This window comes from Brassica napus, chromosome C7 (genome assembly GCF_020379485.1).
Source record: "Brassica napus cultivar Da-Ae chromosome C7, Da-Ae, whole genome shotgun sequence".
NCBI classification, from domain to species: Eukaryota; Viridiplantae; Streptophyta; class Magnoliopsida; order Brassicales; family Brassicaceae; genus Brassica; species Brassica napus.
In genome coordinates, this window is record NC_063450.1 from 34,802,159 (window position 1) to 34,828,809 (window position 26,651).

Below are 26,651 nucleotides of genomic sequence, written 5' to 3' on the forward strand. Positions count from 1 at the left end.
CCTATTAGCAATATCAGAGTTGGAATTCAGCCTGAGAAAAAGACAGGAGCTCAAATACGTTAGAAAAGCCACATGAAATGTTTAAAAAAATCGAACGAACGAAGAACTAAATACATATTTGTCTACCATTCAAGATAATCTCTAGTAGGCTGAACATCGGCATCCATAAACACCCGAGACGATGACATAGAAGTGAGAGCAAGGTGCCTGTTAATACCAAATGAACCAATGTGATTATTAAAAACATGCATTACTACCGCCTAATCTAACAACAAAAGAGTGACTAATACAGTTCCAACTGAAAGACTACTAACCTCCAAGGTGTTTAGGGTTCACAGTGGTGACCAAAAAAACGCTTGGGGTGTTTCCATACGACTTGAATTTCTGGCAGAAATCGGCTGGAGTATCATCCCACAGATCAAGCTTCATCACCGGTCCACTACATAACATAAAAACACGTGTTAAAAATAGCATACAGAACAATGAAAGCAATAACAGTAGAACATACTTACTCATGTGTCTGAACATGAACACATACATGCCGCTTCTCTGCTATATCAACTTCGTCAAGAATCATATGGTCTGTGATAGTCTTCCCATTCACCAGCTTCATGTGGCCAACGTAATCTGAGATAGAACAATTTGAATACGCAGACATCAAACATTAACTCTAATCAAATACCAAACGTGTCATATAATCTAAATATGCAATCATGTCTTACCATAAAGATCACCCTTGGAGTCGCAATTGGCCTTAAACTCCTCATAGCTGTGGAACCTGAACCTATCGTCTGGAATCAAAACCGGAGGGTTCTCAAGCACCGCCAGAGAAGTATTCCAAGAAAACGATACGGTGGCGACATGATCAGCAACCCGATACTGATTTTTGCTTCTGGATCCGAAAAAATTACTCAGGTTATACACAGAACCAGATACCAGATCAAATGTCCCAACACGTCCGGCTGGGACAAAACCCTGAATCACAGTACCCTGTGAACAATCCAAATCATCGATTAATATAATACTATCCCAATCAAAACTATACTAAAGCAAGAGGAAGTGTAAAAAAATCCAAACTCTCTCAACCGATCAATAGTAAAGCAAGAGGAAGAAGCTAAAAAGTCAGACAAACCTCTCGGTCGATAAGGAGCATCTCTTGTTCAATCAAGGTTTTCGTGTTTGGATTGCGAGCCTCCCAGAAGTGAATCAAACGAAACATCAAGTCAGCTTCGCGTGGGCCGTGTGAAACATCTCTGAACAACATCGCTTGTTCGCCACGCGCGGAGGAGAGAGCGGTAGCAGCGTCTGGGTTCATCGGATTGGCAGATGAAACAGCAGTCCTCTCGTTAGGTTTTATCACAGTCGCGGAGGCGGCAATAGACTTCCCGTTTTGTTTCACAGACGCGGAGGAGACGACGGTCTTCTCGCTGATCTTGTGGTCGGTGGAGATCGAAGATCCGCTTGGTTTCACAGACGCGGAGGAGACGACGGTCTTCTCGCTGTTCTTGCGCTCGGTGGAGATCGAAGATTTGCCGGTGGGTTCCATCGCAATGAATTTTAGTGAGAAAATTATCAACTTTGACGGAAGCATAAGATAGGAAAACATATTTATAAACAGAAAAATGGTGAGGAAGGTGGAAAGGATCCATTGAATGATTTTAGTATAGTTTTGATTAGAACAGTTAATGGCGATATTACTAGGCAAAACGGTTTTGGAGAAAAGAGAGATGGAAGAGATGGAGGTCGAAAGGCGAGAGAAGATCGAAGGAAGAGATGGAAGTCCAAAGGTGAGTGAATATCGAATTAGGGTTCTGAAGACGACGCGTAAGACATCAGAAGCCCAAACCTATCTAACTCGCGATGACGTGGCCATTTGCTGCATTATTATTGGACGAATTTACATGTCGACGTGGACCCCCTCAGAGGGCTTTATATCTGGCTTTTAGTATAGTTTTGATACTCCTCTGATTATTAAATTTTCAAATGGTTAATATGTGGCGACAGTGACAGAGTAAACCGTGATGGCATGCAAGATTAAGTACGTGCTAATAAGAATCTAATAAATGAAATATTCAATCGGTTGCATCTATTTCATGTTCGTTGTTAAGTTTAAAAGGTTCATGGAACAGTACTGTAATAACACGTAACACTTAAGAGAATCCATTAATTAAAAACAATAAGCAACGTTTGATTTTAATTTTTTTTTGAACCAAAACTTCTTATTTCATTGATTAGACTAGTAAAAATTACAACAATGGATACTGGTAGAAACAAATAGAAATCTCAAAACAAGAAACAAACTTTTGAAGCAATGGTTTAGCGTCTCGGTTTAAAACTGTGCAACCTCTAGGCACATTTAAAACCAGATGGAACCTTCTTACCACACTGGTTTAAGATAACACTCAATGAAATGGGAACGTTTAGTTTGAGGCCAAGGAGATCAGCTTTTAAGGCGGTGCAAAGACAAACCGCAGCTTCGAGATCAACTAGACCTTTGATAAGTCCGCAACATTTGGATCTTTGTGGTAGAGAAACCTTAACCAAATCCAACACATTGGCACACACCTTGAATTTAAGAGCATTTTTACAAGTGGGGTTGCGGTAAGGGACTGGATTCGAGCTAACCAAGGTGAAGAAAATGACATTCAAAATGAGGAGGAGAGCAATCTTAGAAAAAGCCATTGATGAATATATGAGTTGGGTTATAAGGGTTTTGTAATATATAAGTTATAAGAAAACACTAAACACTCTCTCTTTACAAAGCTTGTGATGTTTTGTGTGAAGAATATGGAGAAAGTGCTAGGGTTTTAATAGGCGAATTTGGTTGAGACTGGCTAATTTATTTTTTACTACAAAGAGGGAAGAAAACGACAGAATCATTATTTTGATAAAACTATTACTAAATTAGAATTTGTTATGATCTGATTGATTTTGCAAACTGTCAAGGATTGTAAGTGGTTGGTTACATGTAACATGCAATAACCATTATATTATTGCCTCACTCAAAACAGAAGATATCGTTTGTATTATCAAATAATACATGTCTTATCATTTAATCAAAACAGCAATAAAACAGAAAGAAAGTGTTACTGGAATTATACATCAAGCTTATATATTAATCTTGGTATGGTCTGCCACTTTCTCCAGATATTAAAAATTTATTACATGTTAATACAAATATTTTTTATTTTAGTTAGTGAACGTGAACCAACCAGAAAATAGCTATGTCGCCCAAATGTTAATCAATATTAGTAAATATGTTTTTGTCTTTATATTTACTTAATAATACATAAAATAACACAGATTTAAATATTTAAAACGAAATGCATACAATATAGCAAAGATGCCAAATACTGTGAAGCAGTCAAACCAAACAGAAAACTGATATTTACATCAGTTTCAATTTTTTGACGAGAATTGAACACAAAATAATAGAAACTTATGATTTTAGGTGATTCAAATCATGAAAATTTTAATTTCATATTAAGATTAGTACCCTTTGAGATTATCATATTTAGTAATGATTTGAAATTGTAGAAAGGTATTTGGCCAAGTAGTTAGCTTCTTCTTCCTATTTCTTATATTAGCCATTGAATTGTTATTATTTTAACTATTTATATTTTTTAATATCATTTTATTTTACTGTAAATTTTTTGTGTCTATAATTTATATTCCTTTTTACGTGCTTCTGCAGTAACTAAACTGATATTTTTGAAACTATGTAACAGATATTTTTTAAACTATGTAGAATTAAAATTTGAAAAAATAAAATTATTATTATTCAATCCCGTTGGTCAAGTTACTTTTGGATTCATTTTATAGTTTACCAACAATTGTTTTGCGTCAGTTTTAAGGTTTTTGTGAATGCGACAAACTTATTTTTATTATCTTGCATCTAGTTTGTGTCTGCATATTTTTTTCTCTTTAGTCCTTAAGTTGCAAATATGCCCAGATTTTCTTTTTAAAATTTGGTTTAATGTACATCAAATATTTAAATAATTTATCAATTTGTTATAGTTTGCTAATCATTCCATTTATTCCTATCTACAAATTGTATGCTTTAATTTTCTGAATTACTTAATCATCTAGATTAGCCTAAAATTATTTTATTTTTATTTTTACTCGTAATAACTTTTCTTCTTTAGCTTTATTCATTTATGTTCAGTTCATGTTTTTTTATTTCTTTGATATTTAGGGCATCAGTCTTTCTAGTAATTTTATCTAAATTTTGGAAATGGAACAACTAATAATACCTTTTTCCTTTAAAAATTGTACTTGTGTTGGTGGTTTAATTATTTGCTGGTTGGGTCTCATTGAATCATTAAAATCATGCTCCTCTGATTATTAATTTTCAAATGGTTAATATGTGGCGACAGTGACAGAGTAAACCATGATGGCATGCAAGATTAAGTACGTGCTAATAAGAATCTAATAATTGAAATATTCAATCCGTTGCATCTATTTCATGTTTGTTGTTAAGTTTAAAAGGTTCATGGAACAGTACTGTAATAACACGTAACGCTTAAGAGAATCCGTTAATTAAAAAGAATAAGCAACGTTTGATTTTAATTTTTTTTTAACCAAAACTTCTTATTTCATTGATTAAACTTGTAAAAGTTACAACTATGGATACTGGTAGAAACAAATAGAAATCTCTAAACAAGAAACGAACTTTTGAAGCAATGGTTTAGCGTCTCGGTTTAAAACTGTGCAACCTCTAGGCACATTTAAAACCAGATGGAACCTTCTTACCACACTGGTTTAAGATAACACTCAATGAAATGGGAACGTTTAGTTTGAGGCCAAGGAGATCAGCTTTTAAGGCGGTGCAAAGACAAACCGCAGCTTCGAGATCAACTAGACCTTTGATAAGTCCGCAACATTTGGATCTTTGTGGTAGAGAAACCTTAACCAAATCCAACACATTGGCACACACCTTGAATTTAAGAGCATTTTTACAAGTGGGGTTGCGGTAAGGGACTGGATTCGAGCTAACCAAGGTGAAGAAAATGACATTCAAAATGAGGAGGAGAGCAATCTTAGAAAAAGCCATTGATGAATATATGAGTTGGGTTATAAGGGTTTTGTAATATATAAGTTATAAGAAAACACTAAACACTCTCTCTTTACAAAGCTTGTGATGTTTTGTGTGAAGAATATGGAGAAAGTGCTAGGGTTTTAATAGGCGAATTTGGTTGAGACTGGCTAATTTATTTTTTACTACAAAGAGGGAAGAAAACGACAGAATCATTATTTTGATAAAACTATTACTAAATTAGAATTTGTTATGATCTGATTGATTTTGCAAACTGTCAAGGATTGTAAGTGGTTGGTTACATGTAACATGCAATAACCATTATATTATTGCCTCACTCAAAACAGAAGATATCGTTTGTATTATCAAATAATACATGTCTTATCATTTAATCAAAACAGCAATAAAACAGAAAGAAAGTGTTACTGGAATTATACATCAAGCTTATATATTAATCTTGGTATGGTCTGCCACTTTCTCCAGATATTAAAAATTTATTACATGTTAATACAAATATTTTTTATTTTAGTTAGTGAACGTGAACCAACCAGAAAATAGCTATGTCGCCCAAATGTTAATCAATATTAGTAAATATGTTTTGTCTTTATATTTACTTAATAATACATAAAATAACACAGATTTAAATATTTAAAACGAAATGCATACAATATAGCAAAGATGCCAAATATTGTGAAGCAGTCAAACCAAACAGAAAACTGATATTTACATCAGTTTCAATTTTTTGACGAGAATTGAACACAAAATAATAGAAACTTATGATTTTAGGTGATTCAAATCATGAAAATTTTAATTTCATATTAAGATTAGTACCCTTTGAGATTATCATATTTAGTAATGATTTGAAATTGTAGAAAGGTTTTTGGCCAAGTAGTTAGCTTCTTCTTCCTATTTCTTATATTAGCCATTGAATTGTTATTATTTTAACTATTTATATTTTTTAATATCATTTTATTTTACTGTAAATTTTTTGTGTCTATAATTTATATTCCATTTTACGTGCTTCTGCAGTAACTAAACTGATATTTTTGAAACTATGTAAGTGATATTTTTTAAACTATGTAGAATTAAAATTTGAAAAAATAAAATTATTATTATTCAATCCCGTTGGTCAAGTTACTTTTGGATTCATTTTATAGTTTACCAACAATTGTTTTGCGTCAGTTTTAAGGTTTTTGTGAATGCGACAAACTTATTTTTATTAACTTGCATCTAGTTTGTGTCTGCATATTTTTTTCTCTTTAGTCCTTAAGTTGCAAATATGCCCAGATTTTCTTTTTAAAATTTGGTTTAATGTACATCAAATATTTAAATAATTTATCAATTTGTTATAGTTTGCTAATCATTCCATTTATTCCTATCTACAAATTGTATGCTTTAATTTTCTGAATTACTTAATCATCTAGATTAGCCTAAAATTATTTTATTTTTATTTTTACTCGTAATAACTTTTCTTCTTTAGCTTTATTCATTTATGTTCAGTTCATGTTTTTTTATTTCTTTGATATTTAGGGCATCAGTCTTTCTAGTAATTTTATCTAAATTTTGGAAATGGAACAACTAATAATACCTTTTTCCTTTAAAAATTGTACTTGTGTTGGTGGTTTAATTATTTGCTGGTTGGGTCTCATTGAATCATTAAAATCATGCTCCTCTGATTATTAATTTTCAAATGGTTAATATGTGGCGACAGTGACAGAGTAAACCATGATGGCATGCAAGATTAAGTACGTGCTAATAAGAATCTAATAATTGAAATATTCAATCCGTTGCATCTATTTCATGTTTGTTGTTAAGTTTAAAAGGTTCATGGAACAGTACTGTAATAACACGTAACGCTTAAGAGAATCCGTTAATTAAAAAGAATAAGCAACGTTTGATTTTAATTTTTTTTTAACCAAAACTTCTTATTTCATTGATTAAACTTGTAAAAATTACAACTATGGATACTGGTAGAAACAAATAGAAATCTCTAAACAAGAAACGAACTTTTGAAGCAATGGTTTAGCGTCTCGGTTTAAAACTGTGCAACCTCTAGGCACATTTAAAACCAGATGGAACCTTCTTACCACACTGGTTTAAGATAACACTCAATGAAATGGGAACGTTTAGTTTGAGGCCAAGGAGATCAGCTTTTAAGGCGGTGTAAAGACAAACCGCAGCTTCGAGATCAACTAGACCTTTGATAAGTCCGCAACATTTGGATCTTTGTGGTAGAGAAACCTTAACCAAATCCAACACATTGGCACACACCTTATATTTAAGAGCATTTTTACAAGTGGGTTTGCGGTAAGGGACTGGATTCGAGCTAACCAAGGTGAAGAAAATGACATTCAAAATGAGGAGGAGAGCAATCTTAGAAAAAGCCATTGATGAATATATGAGTTGGGTTATAAGGGTTTTGTATTATATAAGTTATAAGAAAACACTAAACACTCTCTCTTTGCAAAGCTTGTGATGTTTTGTGTGAAAGAATGTGGAGAAAGTGCTAGGGTTTTAATAGGCGAATTTGGTTGAGACTGGCTAATTTATTTTTTACTACAAAGAGGGAAGAAAACGACAGAATCATTATTTTGATAAAACTATTACTAAAGTAGAATTTGTTATGATCTGATTGATTTTGCAAACTGTCAAGGATTGTAAGTGGTTGGTTACATGTAACATGCAATAACCATTATATTATTGCCTCACTCAAAACAGAAGATATCGTTTGTATTATCAAATATATACATGTCTTATAATTTAATCAAAACAGCAATAAAACAGAAAGAAAGTGTTAGCTTATTTGAACCAAAAAAAAAGTGTTCGCTTATAAATTAATCTTGGTATGGTCTGCCACTTTCTCCAGATATTAAAAATTTATTACATGTAAATTTTTTTTTTTTTGTCGACAACATTACAGACTCATATTGACTCTGTAAACCACACCGGGAGATATTGATCCATGTGAACGACGAAAGACGTTTGTTTCCTGACACTGCGTGCTAGGTTATCCGCCTTTGTATTTTGCGTATATATTTTATTTTAGTTACAGAACGAGAACCAACCAGAAAATAGCTATGTCGCCAAAATGTTATTAAATATTAGTAGATATGTGATTCGTCTTTATATTTATATAAAATACATAAAATAACACCGATTTAAATATTTAAAATGATATGCATAAAATATAGCAAAAATGCCAAATATTGTGAAGCAGTCAACCCAAAAACTGATATGTACATCAGTTTCAACTTTTTGACGAGAATAGAACACAAAAGAATAGAAACTTATGATTTTAGGTGATTCAAATCATGAAAATTTTAATTTTATTTTAAGATCAGTACCCTTTGAGATTATTATATTTAGTAATGATTTGAAATTGTAGAAAAGTTTTGGGAAATTCTCACAAATACCACATTCATAGTACCACTTTTCATGTTTACACTAACCCCACTTTTATACTCACTTTTAATGAAGGATAAAATACATTTATATCTCTAGAGTTAACTATTCTAGACTTAGGGTTTAGAATTGAGGGGTGAGGTAGGGTTTTTAGAATCTAAAATTTATGATTCTAATAAATATATAAATAAATACTTTAAAAAATATTTTTTTAAAATAGCTTCAAACATAATTTTCGATTTTCAAAAAGAAATTTTGAAAAAATAAATTTGAAAAAAAAAGTTCAAAAAAAAATAAATTTATAAAAAAGTTCGAATTTGAAAAAGTATAACTCGAAAACATAAAAATTTATTTTTTTATTTAAATAATGATTTATTATATATATATATATAACAAAGATACAAGAGTCTTTTGCCATTAATGAATAAGGTATTTTTGAAAATGTACATTTAGTGGTGGTAAAGATGAAAAGTGGTACCATGAAAGTGGTAAACATGAAATTCCCCCAAAAGTTTTTGGCCAAGTAGTTAGGTTCTTCTTCCTATTTCTTATATTAGTTATTGAATTGTCATTATTTTAACTATACCTATTTTAAAAATATCGCTTTATTTTATTGTAATTTTTTTTATATGTAATTTATATTCCATTTTTATGTACTGCTGCAGTAACCAAACTGATATTGTTCTATGTATCATTAATTAAAACTTGAACAAAAAATAATAATTGTTATTCAATCCTTTTGGTCTAGTTACTTTTGGATTCATTTTACAGTTTACCAACAGTTATTCTGTGTCAGTTTTAAGTTTTCTTGTGAATGCGACTAACTTATTTTGATTAACTTGCATTTAGTTTGTGTCTGCATATTTTTTTCTCTTCAGCCCTTGTTAATGAAGGAAACCGCTTTTAATACATGGATTTAATTAGTTGTCGTTAGTTTTCTATTGTTTTAATTTCAACAAGATCTTGATCTGCGCAACCGCATATTTGTTTTCAGTTTTATAAACTTAGATATCTATTTTAGATCATTAGTAGTATACATTTTAAAAGGCAATCATATATTTAAATGTTTATATAACTATTTCAGATAAAATAATAAATAATTTTATAGTTTATATGTTGTAGTTAATCAATTGTTTAAAACCGTCATATGTATTTGTTGCTTCTTATTATATATTTATCTTATTTTATTTGTATTTAGTTATTAAAAAAATTAATATATGCGTGAAACAACATATTTGAAAATTATTTAGTATTTAATTTATGTTAAATTTGTTAAATTCTGACTCGCCTTTCAAAGCTGGATTTCCTTTTAGCAATATTGTTTACCTTTATTCATTTTAGATAATATATTATTGTATATAGAAAAATCTTAATTTTATACATGTAATATACAGTTTGCTAATGTCAAGTTGTTCTGTCGTCGTATTATATTTCTAACATGAATATTTTATATTTATGAAAAGTAAAACTTATAAATTTATTAACTTAATAAATATATCATTTTTAATTCAATATAATAATTTTATTTTAACATGATTGATTATGATTATAAAATATATAAAAATAAGATAGATTTTTTTTCATTTTATAAACGATAGTTGAATTTCTATTAATGAATAATAATAGTTCATTGCTAATTACAAAATTGGTGAATTTATTTACATAAACTTTATGAAAATTAAAATATTTTAAAAATATTTATCAACAGATTTTTTAGAATACTTTTAAAAATAATATATATATATAAAATGAAAGGATATCATGATTAAAGTAGTTAAAAATATTTTATATTATTAGCTTTAATGAAATACATGTTAATTTTTATAGGGAAAATTTTTATAGGGGAAATTTTCATCTTTACCACCACTAAAGAGCCATTTTCAAAACTATTTTCTTCATTAAGTGGCAAAAGACTATTATACTTTTGTTATCTATCTATATATATATAATAAATTATTATTTAAATAATAAAAAAAAATTTATGTTTTCGAATTATTATTTTTCAAATTCGAACTTTTTTATAAATTTTTTTAATCTTTTTTCGAAATTTGTTTTTATTTTTTTTCAAAACTTCTTTTTGAAAATCAAAAATTATGTTTGAAACTATTTTAATTTTTTATATATATTTTTTAAGTATTTATTTATATATTTACCAGAATCCTAAATTTCACATTCCAAGAACCCTACCCCACTCCTCAACTCTAAACCCTAAGTGCAGATTAGTTAACCCTAGGGGTATAAGTGTATTTTACCCTTCATTAAAAGTGAGGGTAAAAGTGGTTTGTGTAAACATAAAAAGTGGTACTATAAATGTGGTATTTGTGGTAATTTCCCATTTCTATACATGTATTATACAATTTGCTAATGCAAACCCGTCTTACCAACGTATTATATATATTTGAACATAAATAGTTATAATTATGAAAATAAATTATATATAATTTTATTAGTTTTATATAATTTTACCATATATAGCTCAATATAATAATTTTCCTTTAAAACGATTGATTATGATTATGTAGTAGAAAAAATAGGATAGAATTTTATATTTTCATTTTATAAATGATTACTAAATATATTAATGCCTAATAATATTTCAAAACTAATTACGAAATTAGTGAAAATATTTACATATTAATTTTTAAAAATTAAGATCTTGTTAAATCTTTTCAAACAAATTTGTTAAATTTTATAAAATATATATTTTTATATTTAAAATGAAAAGATATTAAAAGATATAATGATTAAAGTAGTTCAAATATTATATGTGTTATTAGTTTTAATAAAATACATTTAATAAAATCACTAAAGGATGGTCTAAATTAAAAAAAACACACATGAAAGAAGTCATGATTTCTATTTTAATATAATAGATTTACATTTTAAAATTTTAGAATATTCTTCAATGGCATAGATTGTAGGGGAAATTTTATGATTACCACTTTCATGGTATCACTTTTCATCTTTACCTCCCTTAAAGAGATATTTTCAAAAACACATTCTTCATTAAGATGGCAAAAGACTCTTATACTCTTGTTATCTATATATATAATAAATCATTATTTAAATAAAAAAAAAAATTTATGTTTTCGAATTATACGTTTTCAAATTCAAACTTTTTATAAAGTTTTTTTCGATTTTTTTCAAATTTCTTTTTGAAAATCGAAAATTATGTTTGAAACTATTTAATAAAAAATTTATATATTTTTTATGTATTATTTATATATTTATTAGAATCCTAAATTTCACATTCCAAAAATCCTACATCACCTCTCAGCTTTAAACCCTAAGTCTAGATTAGTTAATCCTAGGGGTATAAGTGTCTTACCCTTTATTAAAAGTGAGGAAAAAAGTGATTAGTGTAAACATGAAAAAGGGTAGTATGAATGTGGTATTTGTGGTAATTTCCCTAGATTGTAATACTAGTGAAAAACTAAGGAGACCTCAAATAAAGATCTTATGTTTTTATTATTTTATTTTAAAAAATAAATATTATTTATAAAAATATGAGTTTTAATTTTTGATAACCTTATATAAGGCTTGGGAATAATATCTGTATTCGAAAAACTGATCGAGAACTTATCTAAAAATTAGGATACCGAGCCCGTTTGGACCCGGCAAAAATATCCGAACGGGTCCATTTTAAAATTTATGTATATTATACATTTAAATATATGTATATAATTTACATAATTTATTTTTTTAAACTAAATTTTGGCCTAGTTCAGTTTCGTGCCATAATCATGTTTATATAAACTACTATATTGATTTTAATTAAAAAAATCAGTGTAAATTTTATTTCTATTATGTTGATTAAAATATTTTATACTTTTACCGTATAACATATGTATATATATCTTTTTATTTTTGAAAATCTAATAAAAATTATCTAAATATGAAAATTAGTATAATTACTGACCCATCTTACATTGTTTAAATTGTTTTGAAACTAAAATGAAGTCAACTTTATTTTTAACCAGACTTATATAAGGTTAAATTAATTTTAATAACTTTTTAATAGTAGTGAAATCTGTTTTCTAAAATGAAAAACACTGCTTGACTTATGTAAAATTATAAACTGTAAAATATATTAAAAGTTGAACAGGGACAAATACATATTCGTGCCCCCAACTTTTTCATTATGCAATTTGATATTATGGAGATACCCATTGTTCATATTGATATTCAACAGTGATGGAATCATATGTCCCTATTTTATGTTTTTTACATTTTAGAACGACCTTTTGTTCATGTTTAACTACTTACTTTATTTTTTAATGAGATTGTTTTTCCACAACTGTGTGAGTTAAACCTGTTTATATGATTTAAAACAATATTATTTTTTGGTATATGTTTTGATAGATTAGATTATGTATCAATTTTTCTTTTGCAAAATTAAGTCGTTTGTATATGGTTTTTTTTTTTTTTTTGATAACGAGCGGCCATTCTATTACTCAAACTTGAGGTGGTCTGGGTAACCAGACCCGAATAGAACAATGAAATATAACTCCCTATAGAAGGATCTAGCAGTCTTAACTAAAAAATCAGAAATGTGGTTTTGAGCACGTGGAACATAAGTGATCTTGAAGTCCGGGAAGCATATCTGCAGAGTATCTATCCTCTCTAATTCCGTTGCAAAGCTTGGCCAGACGTGAGGCTCCTTGATCATGGCGATCAGCTCCTTGCAGTCTGTCTCAAAGCTCTGGCATGTCGAATGCTGAAGCATATTCTCCATCGCCCATCGCAGTGCTTCTACTTCCGAATGCAAAGCTGATTCGCGTCGAATGATATTTCGTGTCCCCATAAATTGGATCTTCCCAAAGTTGTCCATCCAAGCCCATCCACATCCACTGAACTGTGATGTGGATGTCCATGACCCATCTAGCATACAGATATTACCAGAGCATATGACTTGGGGCTCCTCAATTATGTGATCTTGTAGCATTGATGGCACCGTCTCGTTTGCGTTAAACCATGCTTGACATTCACTCTCTGCATAGCGAACTAACACCAATGGATCTCTGTCTATTCCCCTGAAGAGTTTGTCATTTCGCGCGTTCCAAATATACCATATTATCCAGGGCTAAGGATATATGTCTAGTTCTGGTTCGACAATGATGTTCTTCCTCCAGAAAAGATAATCCATATTAGCGTAGATACTCAGTGCCGGGAAAATATCTTGACTTGTTGGAGTCACTGAAAGGGACCAAACTTGTATAGCTGGCGGGCATTCGAATATGGCATGAGTTACAGATTCTTCTGGTTCTCCACATCTTGGACAATAGTCATCGCACCTCATATTACGCTGTACTAGGTTCCTTGTTACTGCCACATGACATGTTATCATTTGCCATATAAGATGGCATATCTTTTTAGGCGCTTTAATCTTCCAAGCAAAGGCTTGAAGCTTAGTAATGCTTGGCTCCAGCACTTCCTTTTCTTCCTCTGACTTTAATAGGTTCTGAGCTACCCAATATCCTGACTTAACCGTGTACTGGCCATTCCTAGTGTAGTTCCAGAAAAATGTATCCCGATGATGAGTTGAGCTTATGGCCAAACTCCTTATGAGGGGTATATCCTCATGGTTAACATAATTCTCCAGTAAGCCAACATCCAACTCCTTCGATACCTGATTAATAAAGTCGCTGACTCTCATGTTCGGATGCAAAACTGGGGCTAAAGGAGTAGTCGGTCTTGCCGGTGTTGTAGGGACCCACGGGTCCTCCCACACCTTGACTTCGTAACCAGAATGTATTTTTTGTCTGATTCCCAATAGCAATACCTTTTGTGCTGCAGATATGCTAGTCCACACATAGGATGGGCTACTAGCATAATTTACTCGTAAAGGCGAGCTCAGTCTATAATATCTTCCCTTCAAAACTCGGGCCACTAACGAATCTGGGTGTTGCAAAAGTCGCCATAGTTGTTTTGCTAATAATGTTAGGTTGAACTCGTGTATCATACGGAAACCAATCCCACCCTCCTCTCTTGGCAAGCACACCTTTTCCCATTTTTCCCAGTGTATTCCTCTCTTCGGGGGGTTTGAACTCCACCAGAATTGAGCAATGGCACTTGCCAGATTCTCACATGTTTCCAGTGGCAGCAGGAAACTAGACATAACATACGTCAGAAGAGCTAGAAAAATGGATTTAATCAACACTTCCTTGCCTCCTTTTGAAAGCCATCTACTTGTCCATCCATTCACTCTATGCATTAACTTGTCTTTGAGAAAAAAAAATAGTTTGCATTTGGAACCGCTAATATCTTCTGGGATACCTAAGTATGTTCACATTCCTCCTTCATTCTGGATTCCAAGGTATCTTTAATCTCTTGTTTGACTGTCGCATTAATCCTCTTACCAAATACTAAAGAAGATTTCTCAAAATTGATGCATTGGCCAGATGCTTGACCATATTTCCTGATTACTTTCATCATTTCTTCACATTTGACGGGGCTCTGCCTTACAGAAGAAAAGGCTATCATCAGCAAAGAGAAGGTCGGATACCGAGGGACATGCACGCGTAACGCACATCCCCGTTATCTTTCCTTGGTTCTCCGCATGATTGAGAAGGCTAATGAGCGCTTTCGTGCATAGAATAAAGATGAAAGGAGACAGAAGATCTCCTTGACGTAGGCCTCTTTCTGGGACCATGTTTCCCCTTGGTTGACCATTCATGAGCACCTTGTATTTCACTGACCTCTGAAAAAACTCATCTTTCGCATGACCGCTTCAATAAACAACCACTCCATCCTGTCGTACGCTTTGATCATATCCGTCTTAATGGCCATCCTTTTATTGCGTCCGCTAGGTTTAGTTCTCAGAGCATGAAACATTTCTTGGGCGATCATGATATTGTCTGAAATTTGTCTTCCAGCAACAAAGGCTGATTAGGTTTATGAAATTTGGCTGGTAGAACATTCTTTAACCTCAAGACCTTAGAGATTATCTTGTAACTGACATTACACAAGCTAATGGGCATGAAATGGGACATCTCATTAGGCTTTGTTGTCTTTGGGATGAGGCATATATTCGTATCATTTAGTCCAGTGGCCATCGTCCCATCGAACAAGAATTTATTAACCATTAGAGTTAAGTCTTCCTTTACAATATCCTAAAATTTCTGGTAGAAAAGTGTTGTCATACCATCTGGTCTTGGGGCCTTCTCTGGGTGCATAGCAAAGAGTGCTAATTTGACCTCTCATTCAGTAACTGGAACCGTAAGATTATCATTCATTGGCCCAGCAATCGTCGTGGATACTTCAGATAGTGCTTCCTCTATATCTTTTGGGTTTGATGACTCAAAAATTTGCCTAAAATAACTAGTAGCAATGGCTACCAGTCCTTCTTCATCCTCAACAACATTTCCATTTGCATCTAGAAGCTGTGTGATTTTATTCCTTGCTCTCCTTTGCTTTGTTAGTGCATAGAAGAATTTGGTGTTTTTATCGCCCTTTTTTAACCAGAAGACCCGACTTTTTTGTTTGGAGAACATTTTTTCAGGCTTAAGAGCATTAGAGAATTCCTTCAACAAAATAGTTGGCCCAACAAAATAGAAATTATCAAATATATCGCACCTCATAAAATTTAAAGACTGAAGCCCAATTTTGTTTTTCCGGGGAAACAAAAACAGAAGAAGGTTATCAACTTTTCTCGTTTTTGGGACGTTTCGTTATGTCTAATCTCTTTGTCTTTACGGGATATCGTGCTCAGGGATTTATGTTCACTTTTAAAAGGGAAGAAACACCCGTACGGGAGGACCAAAGAGAGTTTAGCTTGATCCCGAAGGCCTTTGGTATGCTCGAACTGGAAGCAAAGGTTATTTTATTTCCTACTCTTTCTCATCTTTGATTTTATGATCTCAATTTACAAAAAAGACTGAAACCTTGTGTAGTTAATACAAAGAAGAGTTTAGCTTAACCAACTTTCAAGATGGACTTTTGTGTTCTGTGTTTATGGTTGGCCTTTTTCTTGTTTCTCCAGTACTTACTGTAGAAGCCGGAAACCCGGATTGACATAAACGAAAAAATAATAAACGATGTTAAGGAATAAATGATTCAAATGAGACATGGAGTCGAGATATGATCTCTTTCCTTAACTCTAAATATTGAGTCCCAGGATAAAACTATGGCTGACAATTCATGCTTCACTCATGAACGCCCTATCTAACTAATAATCTACGAAACACTCTCGGACTTACTTCGAGGGATTTGGTTTTTTTTGTTGCGTAAAACCTTAAGAATGAAATGAGAAGGAGACGATTTTTTAAAGAGGAGAAGACGAGCCACTTTCCGCGACTGATGCATCACGTGTGCACGTTGGCGGAAATCTCGCGAAGATCTCGGAGTTGAGGTGTTACGAAACTTACTCCGCAAGATCTTTCTCGTTTAATCTTATCGTCAAGAAGAGAGACAGCGTGTTGTTTTTAAACGAACTACGCGTTGTTTAATATAAAATGCATGCCGTTTTTTCGGGAATTAAATGGCAAAAACGTTGAGCTTAACTTGGTCCAAAAAGAATATTCTTATTTGGCCGGAGGCGCTCCACCAAAACCCAAGACCCAAGCCCAAGCCCAAGCTCTAGCCCACGCCGAGCCGAGCCGAGCCGAGCCGGCCGGACGGCGGCGACGGCGCGCGCATGGGGAGCCTTCTCCTCTCTGAAGCTGGTTAACCCACGATAGCATGAATGCATATATATACATCTCTCTTTCTCTTGTCACACACGATGTGGGACAAGTTCTCATTTCTTCATTTACTAAGCCATTAGTCTTCTAATTACACATGCCCATTTCTTTTCACAACTTTCCAATTAATAGTTGGTCCAACAATCCCCCACATGAATAGAAATGACTCTTCTAAACATATGCAGACTACATGCAGACTCGATAGACTCTAAAAACTATACTTATTCTAATCTTGACTAGACTTGACAGACTTATCGAGAGTGTTTGTAAAAAATTCAATGTGTTTGAGTTGGTGGTATTCTTAAGCCTTGAACCGCTCATAGTTAGTATCTGTCGGGTTTACTTTACCAGAAGGTGAACATGATGTCTTGAACCAATCGGTGTTTTATGTAGACCGAGACAACAGGCATAACGCAGCTTCATTTTCTCGTAGAACTTAGTTCTCTATTGTGTTCATTGTGGCCCTAAACTATTTATGGTTTTCATGAGTGAACTTAGAGAATATAGCCTTGCATTTATTCTCCTAGAAACTGCCCCATTTCACACTCATTAGGTGATTGACCATGAAAAGTATTGAGTAATAATCCATTTTAGAAGCTTTGGAATCATTAAAAGCTGATGCTTATCCTTCTCACATTTGTTAGCACTTTTATCATCTTAGGAACTGGGAAGAGACTACTTTGTCTCAAGTGCTTTGGTTAGATTCTGTTTGATTTTGTTTTCCCTTTGAACCTACGTCTTGGGATCTCCAGTCATGATAGGTAGGCTTACAATCAAGCATCCTCATTCGTTATAGGCTTTAAACTCATTCCTTTTGATGATTTAGCAACAACATCTCGTGGCAAACCTTTAGTAAATGGATCCGCTAGGTTGTCAGCCGATTTGATGTAGTCTATTGTGATTACACCAGTTGAGATAAGTTGTCTAATGGTTTTATGTCGTCTTTTGATGTGACGAGATTTACCATTGTAGAGATTATTCTGAGCCCGAGCTATAGCTGATTGACTATCACAATGTATGTGTATAGCTGGCACTGGTTTCTCCCACATAGGAATATCTTCCAAAAAGTTTCTAAGCCATTCAGCTTCTTCTGTTGCTTTGTCTAAGGCTATGAACTCAGATTCCATGGTTGATCTGGCTAACACTGTTTGTTTGGTATATTTCCATGATATTGCTGTTCCTCTTAGTGTAAAGACATATCCACTCGTGGATTTTGAGTTTTTAGAATCTGATATCCAGTTAGCATCATTGTATCCTTCTAAAACTGATGGTTCTTTACCATAGTGAAGCCCAAAATCTTTGGTGTAGCGCAAGTAATTGAGAACCCTCGTTATAGCTTTCCAGTGTGTATGACCTGGATTACTTGTATATCGACTAAGTACGTTTACTGAATGCGCTAGATCTGGTCTAGTACAATTGGTCAAGTACATGAGACTTCCGATCACACGTGCATACTCGTTTTGTGAAACCGCTTCACCGGAATTCTTTGTCAAGAGCATTTAGGGATCTAACGGAGTTTTTGCCGTACTATTAGAGTAATTTTTAAACCTCTCTAATATTGTTTGAGCATAATGAGATTGGGTTAAGATAATTCTGTTTGCATTTCTTGTGACTTTAACCCCGAGAATTACATCTGCTAATCTCAAGTCTTTCATCTCAAATGTCCCTTTGAGCATGTTTTTTGTTTGATTGATAATGTCTTTATTGCTTCCAATAATGAGCATATCATCTACATATAGACATAGCAAAACATACGTATTTTTGGTAGTTTTGTATTATATGCATTTGTCACATTCATTTATTTTGAAACCATTTGACATCATTGTATTGTCAAATTTTTGGTGCCATTGTTTAGGAGCTTGCTTAAGTCCATAAAGTGACTTTAGAAGTCGGCATACTTTGTCTTCCTGTCCGGGAACGACAAAACCTTCAGGTTGTTTCATGTAAATTTCCTCTTCTAAATCACCATTTAGAAAAATGGTTTTTACATCCATTTGATGGATTTCTAGGTCTCTTAAGGTTGCGATTTCTATCATCAGTCTTATTGATGTTATTCTCGTTACTGGAGAATATGTATCAAAATAGTCAAAGCCTTCCTTTTGTCGGAATCCTTGAACTATAAGCCTAGATTTGTATTTTCCACCAGGTTTTCGTGTCATTATCCATTTATTTCCTATTGCTTTACAGCCAGGTGGTAAATATGTTATGTACCATGTATAATTTTGCATGATAGAATCAAATTCACTCCTGGCAGCTTCGTTCCAAAATGGAGCTTCTGGTGAATCCATGGCTTCTGCCAAAGTTTTTGGAACATTTTCGACTAAAAATGCCATTAGGAAATCTTCACCAAAAGATTTTTCCTTTCGAGCTCTTTTGCTTCTTCGAGGTTCATATTTTTCTTCATTTTCTGAAATATCATTTATAGAAATCTCGACATTTGTCTCAGTTTCTGAGTTCTTGTCATTGTCTCTTTCTTCTCGAGTTCGTTTTGAACCTTGTTTTTTTTATATGGAAAAATATTTTCGAAAAAAGATGCATTTCTTGATTCCATGACTGTTTTTTCATGAATGTCTGATATTTCAGATTTATGTACTAGAAATCGACATGCATTATGTGCATATCCGATGAAGATGTAATACACGGTTTTAGGTCCAATAGTGACCTTCTTTGGTGGCGGGACAGCAACTTTTGCCAAGCACCCCCACACTTTGAGGTATTTATACGAAGGTAAATTACCTTTCCATAATTCATATGGAGTTTTGCTAGTTACTTTGTGTGGAATTTTGTTGAGGATATAATTAGTGGTAATCAACGCTTCCCCCCACATGTTCTGGGGTAACCCAGATTCCTGCAACATTGCATTCATCATCTCTTTTAGAGTTCGATTTTTACGTTCAACAACTCCATTAGATTCTGGTGAATAAGGAGCTGTAGTTTGATGGATTATTCCATGTTCTTTACAGAATGCATTGAATGGACCATCATACTCACCTCCTATGTCGCTTCTAACTACTTTAATAGTTGTTTTAAGCTGATTTTCGACCTCGAGTTTAAATTCTTTAAATTTTTCTAAAGTTTCGTCTTTGCTATGTAATAAATATACATAGCAATATTTTGTGCAGTCATCTATGAAGGTCACAAAGTACTTTTTTCCACCTCTAGTTTGTATGTATTTTAAATCACATAAATCGGTGTGAATTAAATCTAGAAGTTTATTAGTTCTTTCAACACGAGGTGATGGCGTTTTTGTGAGCTTAGCCTGTACACATACTTCACATTTTTGTTTACTTGTTTTGCATTTAGGAATTAGATTTAAATTCATTAATCTTTGTATAGATTTGTAGTTTACATGGCCTAATCTTTCATGTCATATATTAAAAGACTCAACCAAATAAGCAACTGGCTCTTTCTTATTCATTGAAACTTTTTGAGCTACAACTTTCGGAGGGACTGTCATTACATTCGACTTGACAAGTCCACCCTTAACATACCCTTTTCCCAAATACATCTCATTCTTCATAATCACGAGCTTGTCCGTCTCAAAACTTATGGCGAATCCATTCTTGCTGAGCAAGGTTCCCGAGACCAGGTTCTTCCTCATGTCAGGCACATGCTTCACATTCGTCAAAGTGACCTCACGTCCAGATGTCATCTTCAAAATCACATTGCCGCGTCCTTCAATCTTGGAGACTGCAGTGTTTCCCATCCTGAGCTTCTCCTCAGTCTTGCTTTTCTGATAGGTGTTGAACATCGTCCTATCGGTGCAAATGTGGGTGGTTGCACCAGTGTCATATCACCATTCCTTGGGGTTGTTGCTTTCATTCATGTTGGCTTCAGTCACCACAGCTACGAGATCTTCCTCAGTGAGATTTGTCTGAGCCTTCTCATCCTTGATCTTTTTGCGACACTCAACAGTCTTGTGCCCCACTTTGTGGCAGTAGTGACACTTCCCCTTCAACTTCTCCACATTTGCATTGATCTCAATGCCTTTGTTCTTGAAGTTTTTACCAGAAGCCTTCAAGGCTGCAACAGGTTTGGAAGGCTTGGCAGGAGAATTAGCGTGTGCATTTCCTTTGCCTTTGTGCTCAGCCATGTTGACACTGTGCTCCTTAGCAGTGACCTTGTCAGCAGATTAGTTTTTGGATTCCATCTGAAGCCTCATGATGAGCTCCTCGAGCCCCATCTTCTTCTTCTTGTGCTTCAAGTAGTTCTTGAAATCCGCATAGCTTGGAGGAAGCTTTTCAATGAAGCTGAGAGTTGTGAATGTCTCGCAGATGGACATTCCTTCAGCAGCAATTTCATGGCCAATGAGCTGAAGCGCTTCCACCTGATCCATGATGGGTTTTGAATCCACCATTTTGAAGTCGTGGAATTTTGAGACCACATACTTCTGGTAGCCAGCGTCTTCACCTCTGTACTTCTTTTCCAGTGATCTCCATAGCTCTTTCGCCGTGGGGATTTCACAGTAGACACGGTACAATGGGTCAATGAGACGACCCAAAATGTAACCTTTGCAGATGAAGTCGAAATGCACCCATATGTCAACAGTTGCGAGACTGTGAACATCATCGATCCCGTAAGGCATAAGGGGCTTGTCCTCCTGGATGAACTTGTCCAGCTTCATCGTTGTCAGGAAGAACATCATCTTCTTCTGCCACGTTTTGAAGCCTTTGCCATCAAACTTGTCTGGCATCAGTCCTTGAGTGAACACACTAGGGACAGCCGGAGGAGTTTGAACTGCCACCGGACCACTTGCAGTTGCTGAAACTGAATCCGTCTGATAAAGACCAGCACCGAATAGGCTACGGCGAGTGGTTTCATCAGCAGCATTTCCCGCAGGGAGGATAGTGCTTGTTGTTGCTGCAGCGGTTGACGCTGTGATGTTTCCAGCGGTTGTCACAGTTGCATCAGTTGCTGCAACGTTGAGTGGAGTCTTATTGACATTTGTGGTGTCAATGGGGATGTTGTTATCGTTCGTCATTGTTTTTCCTGTAGAGAAAAACATGAAAGCGAATCAGTACTCTATTCAACAAATAACATATTATTTTAAAGAAAAATAATAGTTTAAAATCGATGGTCATTTTTGGTGTTTGAACCAAATCATATCGATATTAGTCTGGAGAAAACGTTTTGCAAACTCGCTCAGAGAAGCGTTTGCAGAAACCGTTTTGTATAGACTTAGAATGTTTCATAAACTCGCTTAAGAAAGCGGTTATGGAAACGATTCATATACTTTGTTTTAAGAATCGTATATCAAAAGACTTTTTTCGATAATGCTAGAAAGCAATCCGCAAATCGTTATGAAATACATAGGAAATATTTTGCGGAAGAGCTATAAAGCAATTCGCAAACACGTTTACAAAAGAACAAAGAAACATTTCGCGGATAAGCAAAGAGCAAATCGCAAACATCGTTTTGAACGAAACCAGAAAAGGTTTATAATATAAATCGTATATCAATAAACGTTTTTCGGTAATGCTACAGAGCAAAACGCAAATCGTTTATGAGATAATTAAGGAACGTTTCGCGGAAATGCTATAGAGCAAATCGCAAACACGGTTCCAAAATCCGTTTTTATAAATCGTTTATCAATCCGATTCGAGCTTTAGACATAAAGCGATTTAGAGTTAAGATTGTAGAAGCCGGAAACCCGGATTGACATAAACGAAAAAATAATAAACGATGTTAAGGAATAAACGATTCAAATGAGACATGGAGTCGAGATATGATCTCTTTCCTTAACTCTAAATATTCGCTCCGTAGTGAGACAGGACTGTGCGAATATTGAGTCTCAGGATAAAACCATGGCTGACGGTTCATGCTTCACTCATGAACGCCCTATCGAACTAATAATCTACGAAACACTCTCGGACTTACTTCGAGGGATTTGGTGTTTTTTGTTGCGTAAAACCTTAAGAATGAAATGAGAAGGACACGATTTTTTTAAGAGGAGAAGACGAGCCACTTTCCGCAACTGATGCATCACGTGTGCACGTTGGCGGAAATCTCGCGAAGATCTCGGAGTTGAGGCGTTACAAAACTTACTCCGCAAGATCTTTCTCGTTTAATCTTATCGTCAAGAAGAGAGACAGCGTGTTGTTTTTAAACGAACTACGTGTTGTTTTTAAACGAACTACGCGTTGTTTAAAATAAAATGCATGCCGTTTTTCGGGAATTAAATGGCAAAAACGTTGAGCTTAACTTGGTCCAAAAAAAATATTACCCGAGCCCAGCCGAACGGCGGCGGTGGCGGGCGCGTGGAGAGCCTTCTCCTCTCTGAAGCTGGTTAACCCATGATAGCATGAATGCATATATATATATATCTCTCTTTCTCTTGTCACACACGATGTGGGACAAGTTCTCATTTCTTCATTTACTAAGCCATTAGGCTTCTAATTACACAGGCTCATAGGCCCATTTCTTTTCACAACTTTCCAATTAAGAGCTGGTCCAACACTTACTGGACAGTCAAAAAAGATTTAAGAAACTTTGTTTTTGTAAAAGAGAATCATGTTTTTGTTTTTGTTATTTTGATTGATGTATATTCTCTTTTAGCAGTGCTTGGGAGAGTTCGAATGGCTGTAAGATTACGACCTCGTAATGCAGATGAGTGGATGGCAGATTGCGTTGAGTTGCATGCAACCTGACTTGTCTCCAATCAGTAAGGGATTGTGATTAATGTAATTCATGTTAATCACAAAAAAATATTCCTTAATAGCCATTAGTTCTACTGCAGCCATCAGAGTCCTTAATCTGAGAGTGCGGGAGACAATGGTTTCAAGCTTTCTGGTGGAGATGACTTCAGCTAATCTCCTAAAGCAAATTCTTAACTCGGGAAAGCTTGTGATGTTCTCTGGTGAACTTGATTACAACAATGAAGCAGATGCTCTGCTTAACAAAGATTGTGATATTGGCCGAGGCGATCAAAAAGTTTACGTTCTCTAACCTTGTCAAGCTGCAGGAATAATTCGAGAGAGATGTGAAGAAAATTGGGGGACTAAGACGGGGGGGAGTATACAATCCACTTCGTAAGCTGTGTAAAATAATGTTTTAGGAATCCCACAAACTATTTTAACTAATTTACGTAACTCAGAGGATTTGTGTTGGAGATTGAATTATCCCGGTATCAGTTTCTGAAGAAAAAGCTTCCTAATTAACAGAGGTATTAACTAAAACTTGAACTTCTTCCATTTTCGTTCATCTTATAAATCTTGTCTTTTAACTGCTTGTATCTATTGCTTTATAAGAAGTAAAGACCAACATGACTTTGTATTAGATTATTGGTTCAGTCTTTTATTAGATTATTGGTTCCTGTAAAGTTCATGATGAGATTTGCCTACTGGTTCCTGTACTAATTTTAGACTGTTAAGTTTGTACAGCTACTAATATATTATATTTCATTAGCTTTCATAAAAGTATACATGGTAGAAGAACTCAGGGACCGTTCGTTTTTCCATCCAAATGAACCATCTGAATGAAGATGAGAGTTTTGTTTGTTTAGGCATTAAAAGTACAAGTCATCTAAATGGTTCATCTGAATGAGTTTTAAAAATTTAGGTTTAGTTTTGAAAATCAGCTGGTTGATCCAAATTGGATCATCTGGATGGAGATGAGTTTGTCAAAATGGTATAATATCTATTATACCCCATGAAATTAATAAATTACAAACTCAAACCTAATATAATTTTATCACTCATGAAAAACGACAAAACCACAAAAGAAATCATTTCCCACCAAAACTATAAAACTCATTTTTCCGCCAAAACCACAAAACAAAATTTTTGGCCAAAATCACAATTTTCTCGCCAAAACAGATTTTCCCATCAAAACCACAAAAATGCACTTTCACATCAAAAAATGTTTTCCCGTAAAAACCGCAAAATGCATTTTCCCGTAAAAATCGCAAAAGGGTGTTTTCCCGTCAAAACCATAAAACGCGGTTTCTCGCTAAAACAGTAAAACGCGGTTTCCCGCTAAAACCGCAAAACTCGGTTTCTCGCCAAAACCGCAAAATCGCGTTTTCCGCCAAAACGTGTTTTCCGCTAAAACCGCAAAAACAAGTTTTCCTACCAAAATCGCAAACCACACATTTTACTGCCAAAATCGCAAAACACACATTATACTGCCAAATCGCAAAAGGGGTTTTCCCGCCAAAAATTGCAAAAACGCGTTTTCTGCCAAAATCACAAAAATGTGTTTTCCCGCCAAAACCGCATAAACATATTTTCCACTGAAACTGCAAAATTTGAATACATGATGCTCTTACCATTTCTTTCATCTTTTAAATTTTACTTTTATAAAATTTGAGTTTGCACTTTGAGTTGTTTGAAAGTTTATTCAAATTTGAGTTTCAATTTTGAGTTTTTTTTAAAGTTATAGTAGTAGTTAAATTTTAATACAAACTAGATCTCGATCCGCGCAACCGCGCGGGTTTTTGTTTTCATTTATTTTTATATAAACATTTTGTTTTCAATTCTAAATTGGTATATATTATAATATATATGTGTCTATCAATTTTTAAAACATAATAAGTTTACGGTATATTTTTTTCATTGAATAGATTGTTTCAAACTTTCACATGTATTTGTATTTTCTTCTATATATATATTTTCGAATTATTATTTCATTATTAAAATCGTAACTATATATATAAAGATTAGTAAAATATTGTTTTATTGTCATATTCAAAGATATTGTAACATTTCACAAATTTAGAAAGTTTTTAAAAAATTAAAATTTTCGCTTCATAGATTTATATTATCGAGTAAATAATTAAACATTTAGTTTGTGTTTAATTTTTAAAATAAACTATATAGTTTAAAATTTGTTTTTATTGGTTTAAAGTAGTAAAGATTAATCATTGTTAGATAATATGATTTTTGTTATTTAAAAAATTATCTTTATAATTTTAAAAGTTAACATCGACAAATATTTAAATATTTAGCATATAGAGGTATAGTATTACAACATTAAATTATATCTATTTAATTTATATTATCTATAAATCCAATGGATCATCTATTGTTTAAATACAATTATTGATAGCCTAATAAAAATTTTGGTAGGCCCAAAATTTAAATGATAATATTAGATATTAAATGTAACATGAATTTTTATGAATAGGTTCATTAGGTCCATTTTTTAAAAATCACACATGAATCAAAGTTGTGACTTCTGTTTTAATATATAAGATTTATATAAAAATAAATAAATTTATATGAAATAAAAATTTATAAATTTGAAATGCTAATTTTAAAATAATTTCAGTGTAAATATATTTTATACTAAAAAATAAAAGTTAGTATAGTTAAAAGTAATATCGAACATATGATTAAATCAAAACAATGGTATATTTGTAATTTGTTTATTAAACTCATCTGGATATAAATATAAATAAAGAAACAAACATAAAATTCATCCAGATGACTCACCTAGATATTTCATCTAGATGGAGAAATGAACAGCTCCTAAAATCTGGATAGATCATTTGGATGGATCACATAGATGGAACAGCTGGATTGAAATGGTAGATG

At 33.3% G+C, this 26,651-nt stretch overlaps 3 protein-coding genes across 3 annotated transcripts; all 3 read right to left on the reverse strand.

Moving 5' to 3' along the window:
* Nucleotides 1-2,101: 2,101 nt before the first annotated feature.
* Nucleotides 2,102-3,315, reverse strand: LOC125589844 (14 kDa proline-rich protein DC2.15-like). Its single transcript, XM_048762408.1, has one exon. The coding sequence runs from the start codon at nt 2,680-2,682 to the stop codon at nt 2,347-2,349; it is 336 nt and encodes a 111-aa protein (XP_048618365.1). The 5' UTR covers nt 2,683-3,315; the 3' UTR covers nt 2,102-2,346.
* A 1,243-nt stretch (nt 3,316-4,558) lies between these two features.
* Nucleotides 4,559-5,561, reverse strand: LOC125589845 (14 kDa proline-rich protein DC2.15-like). The gene has a single exon (XM_048762409.1). The coding sequence runs from the start codon at nt 5,051-5,053 to the stop codon at nt 4,718-4,720; it is 336 nt and encodes a 111-aa protein (XP_048618366.1). The 5' UTR covers nt 5,054-5,561; the 3' UTR covers nt 4,559-4,717.
* Nucleotides 5,562-5,676: 115 nt separating this feature from the next.
* On the reverse strand, nt 5,677-8,596 carry LOC125589848 (14 kDa proline-rich protein DC2.15-like). The gene has a single exon (XM_048762411.1). It carries the CDS (start codon nt 7,421-7,423, stop codon nt 7,088-7,090), a length of 336 nt encoding a protein of 111 aa, XP_048618368.1. The 5' UTR covers nt 7,424-8,596; the 3' UTR covers nt 5,677-7,087.
* Nucleotides 8,597-26,651: the final 18,055 nt, after the last annotated feature.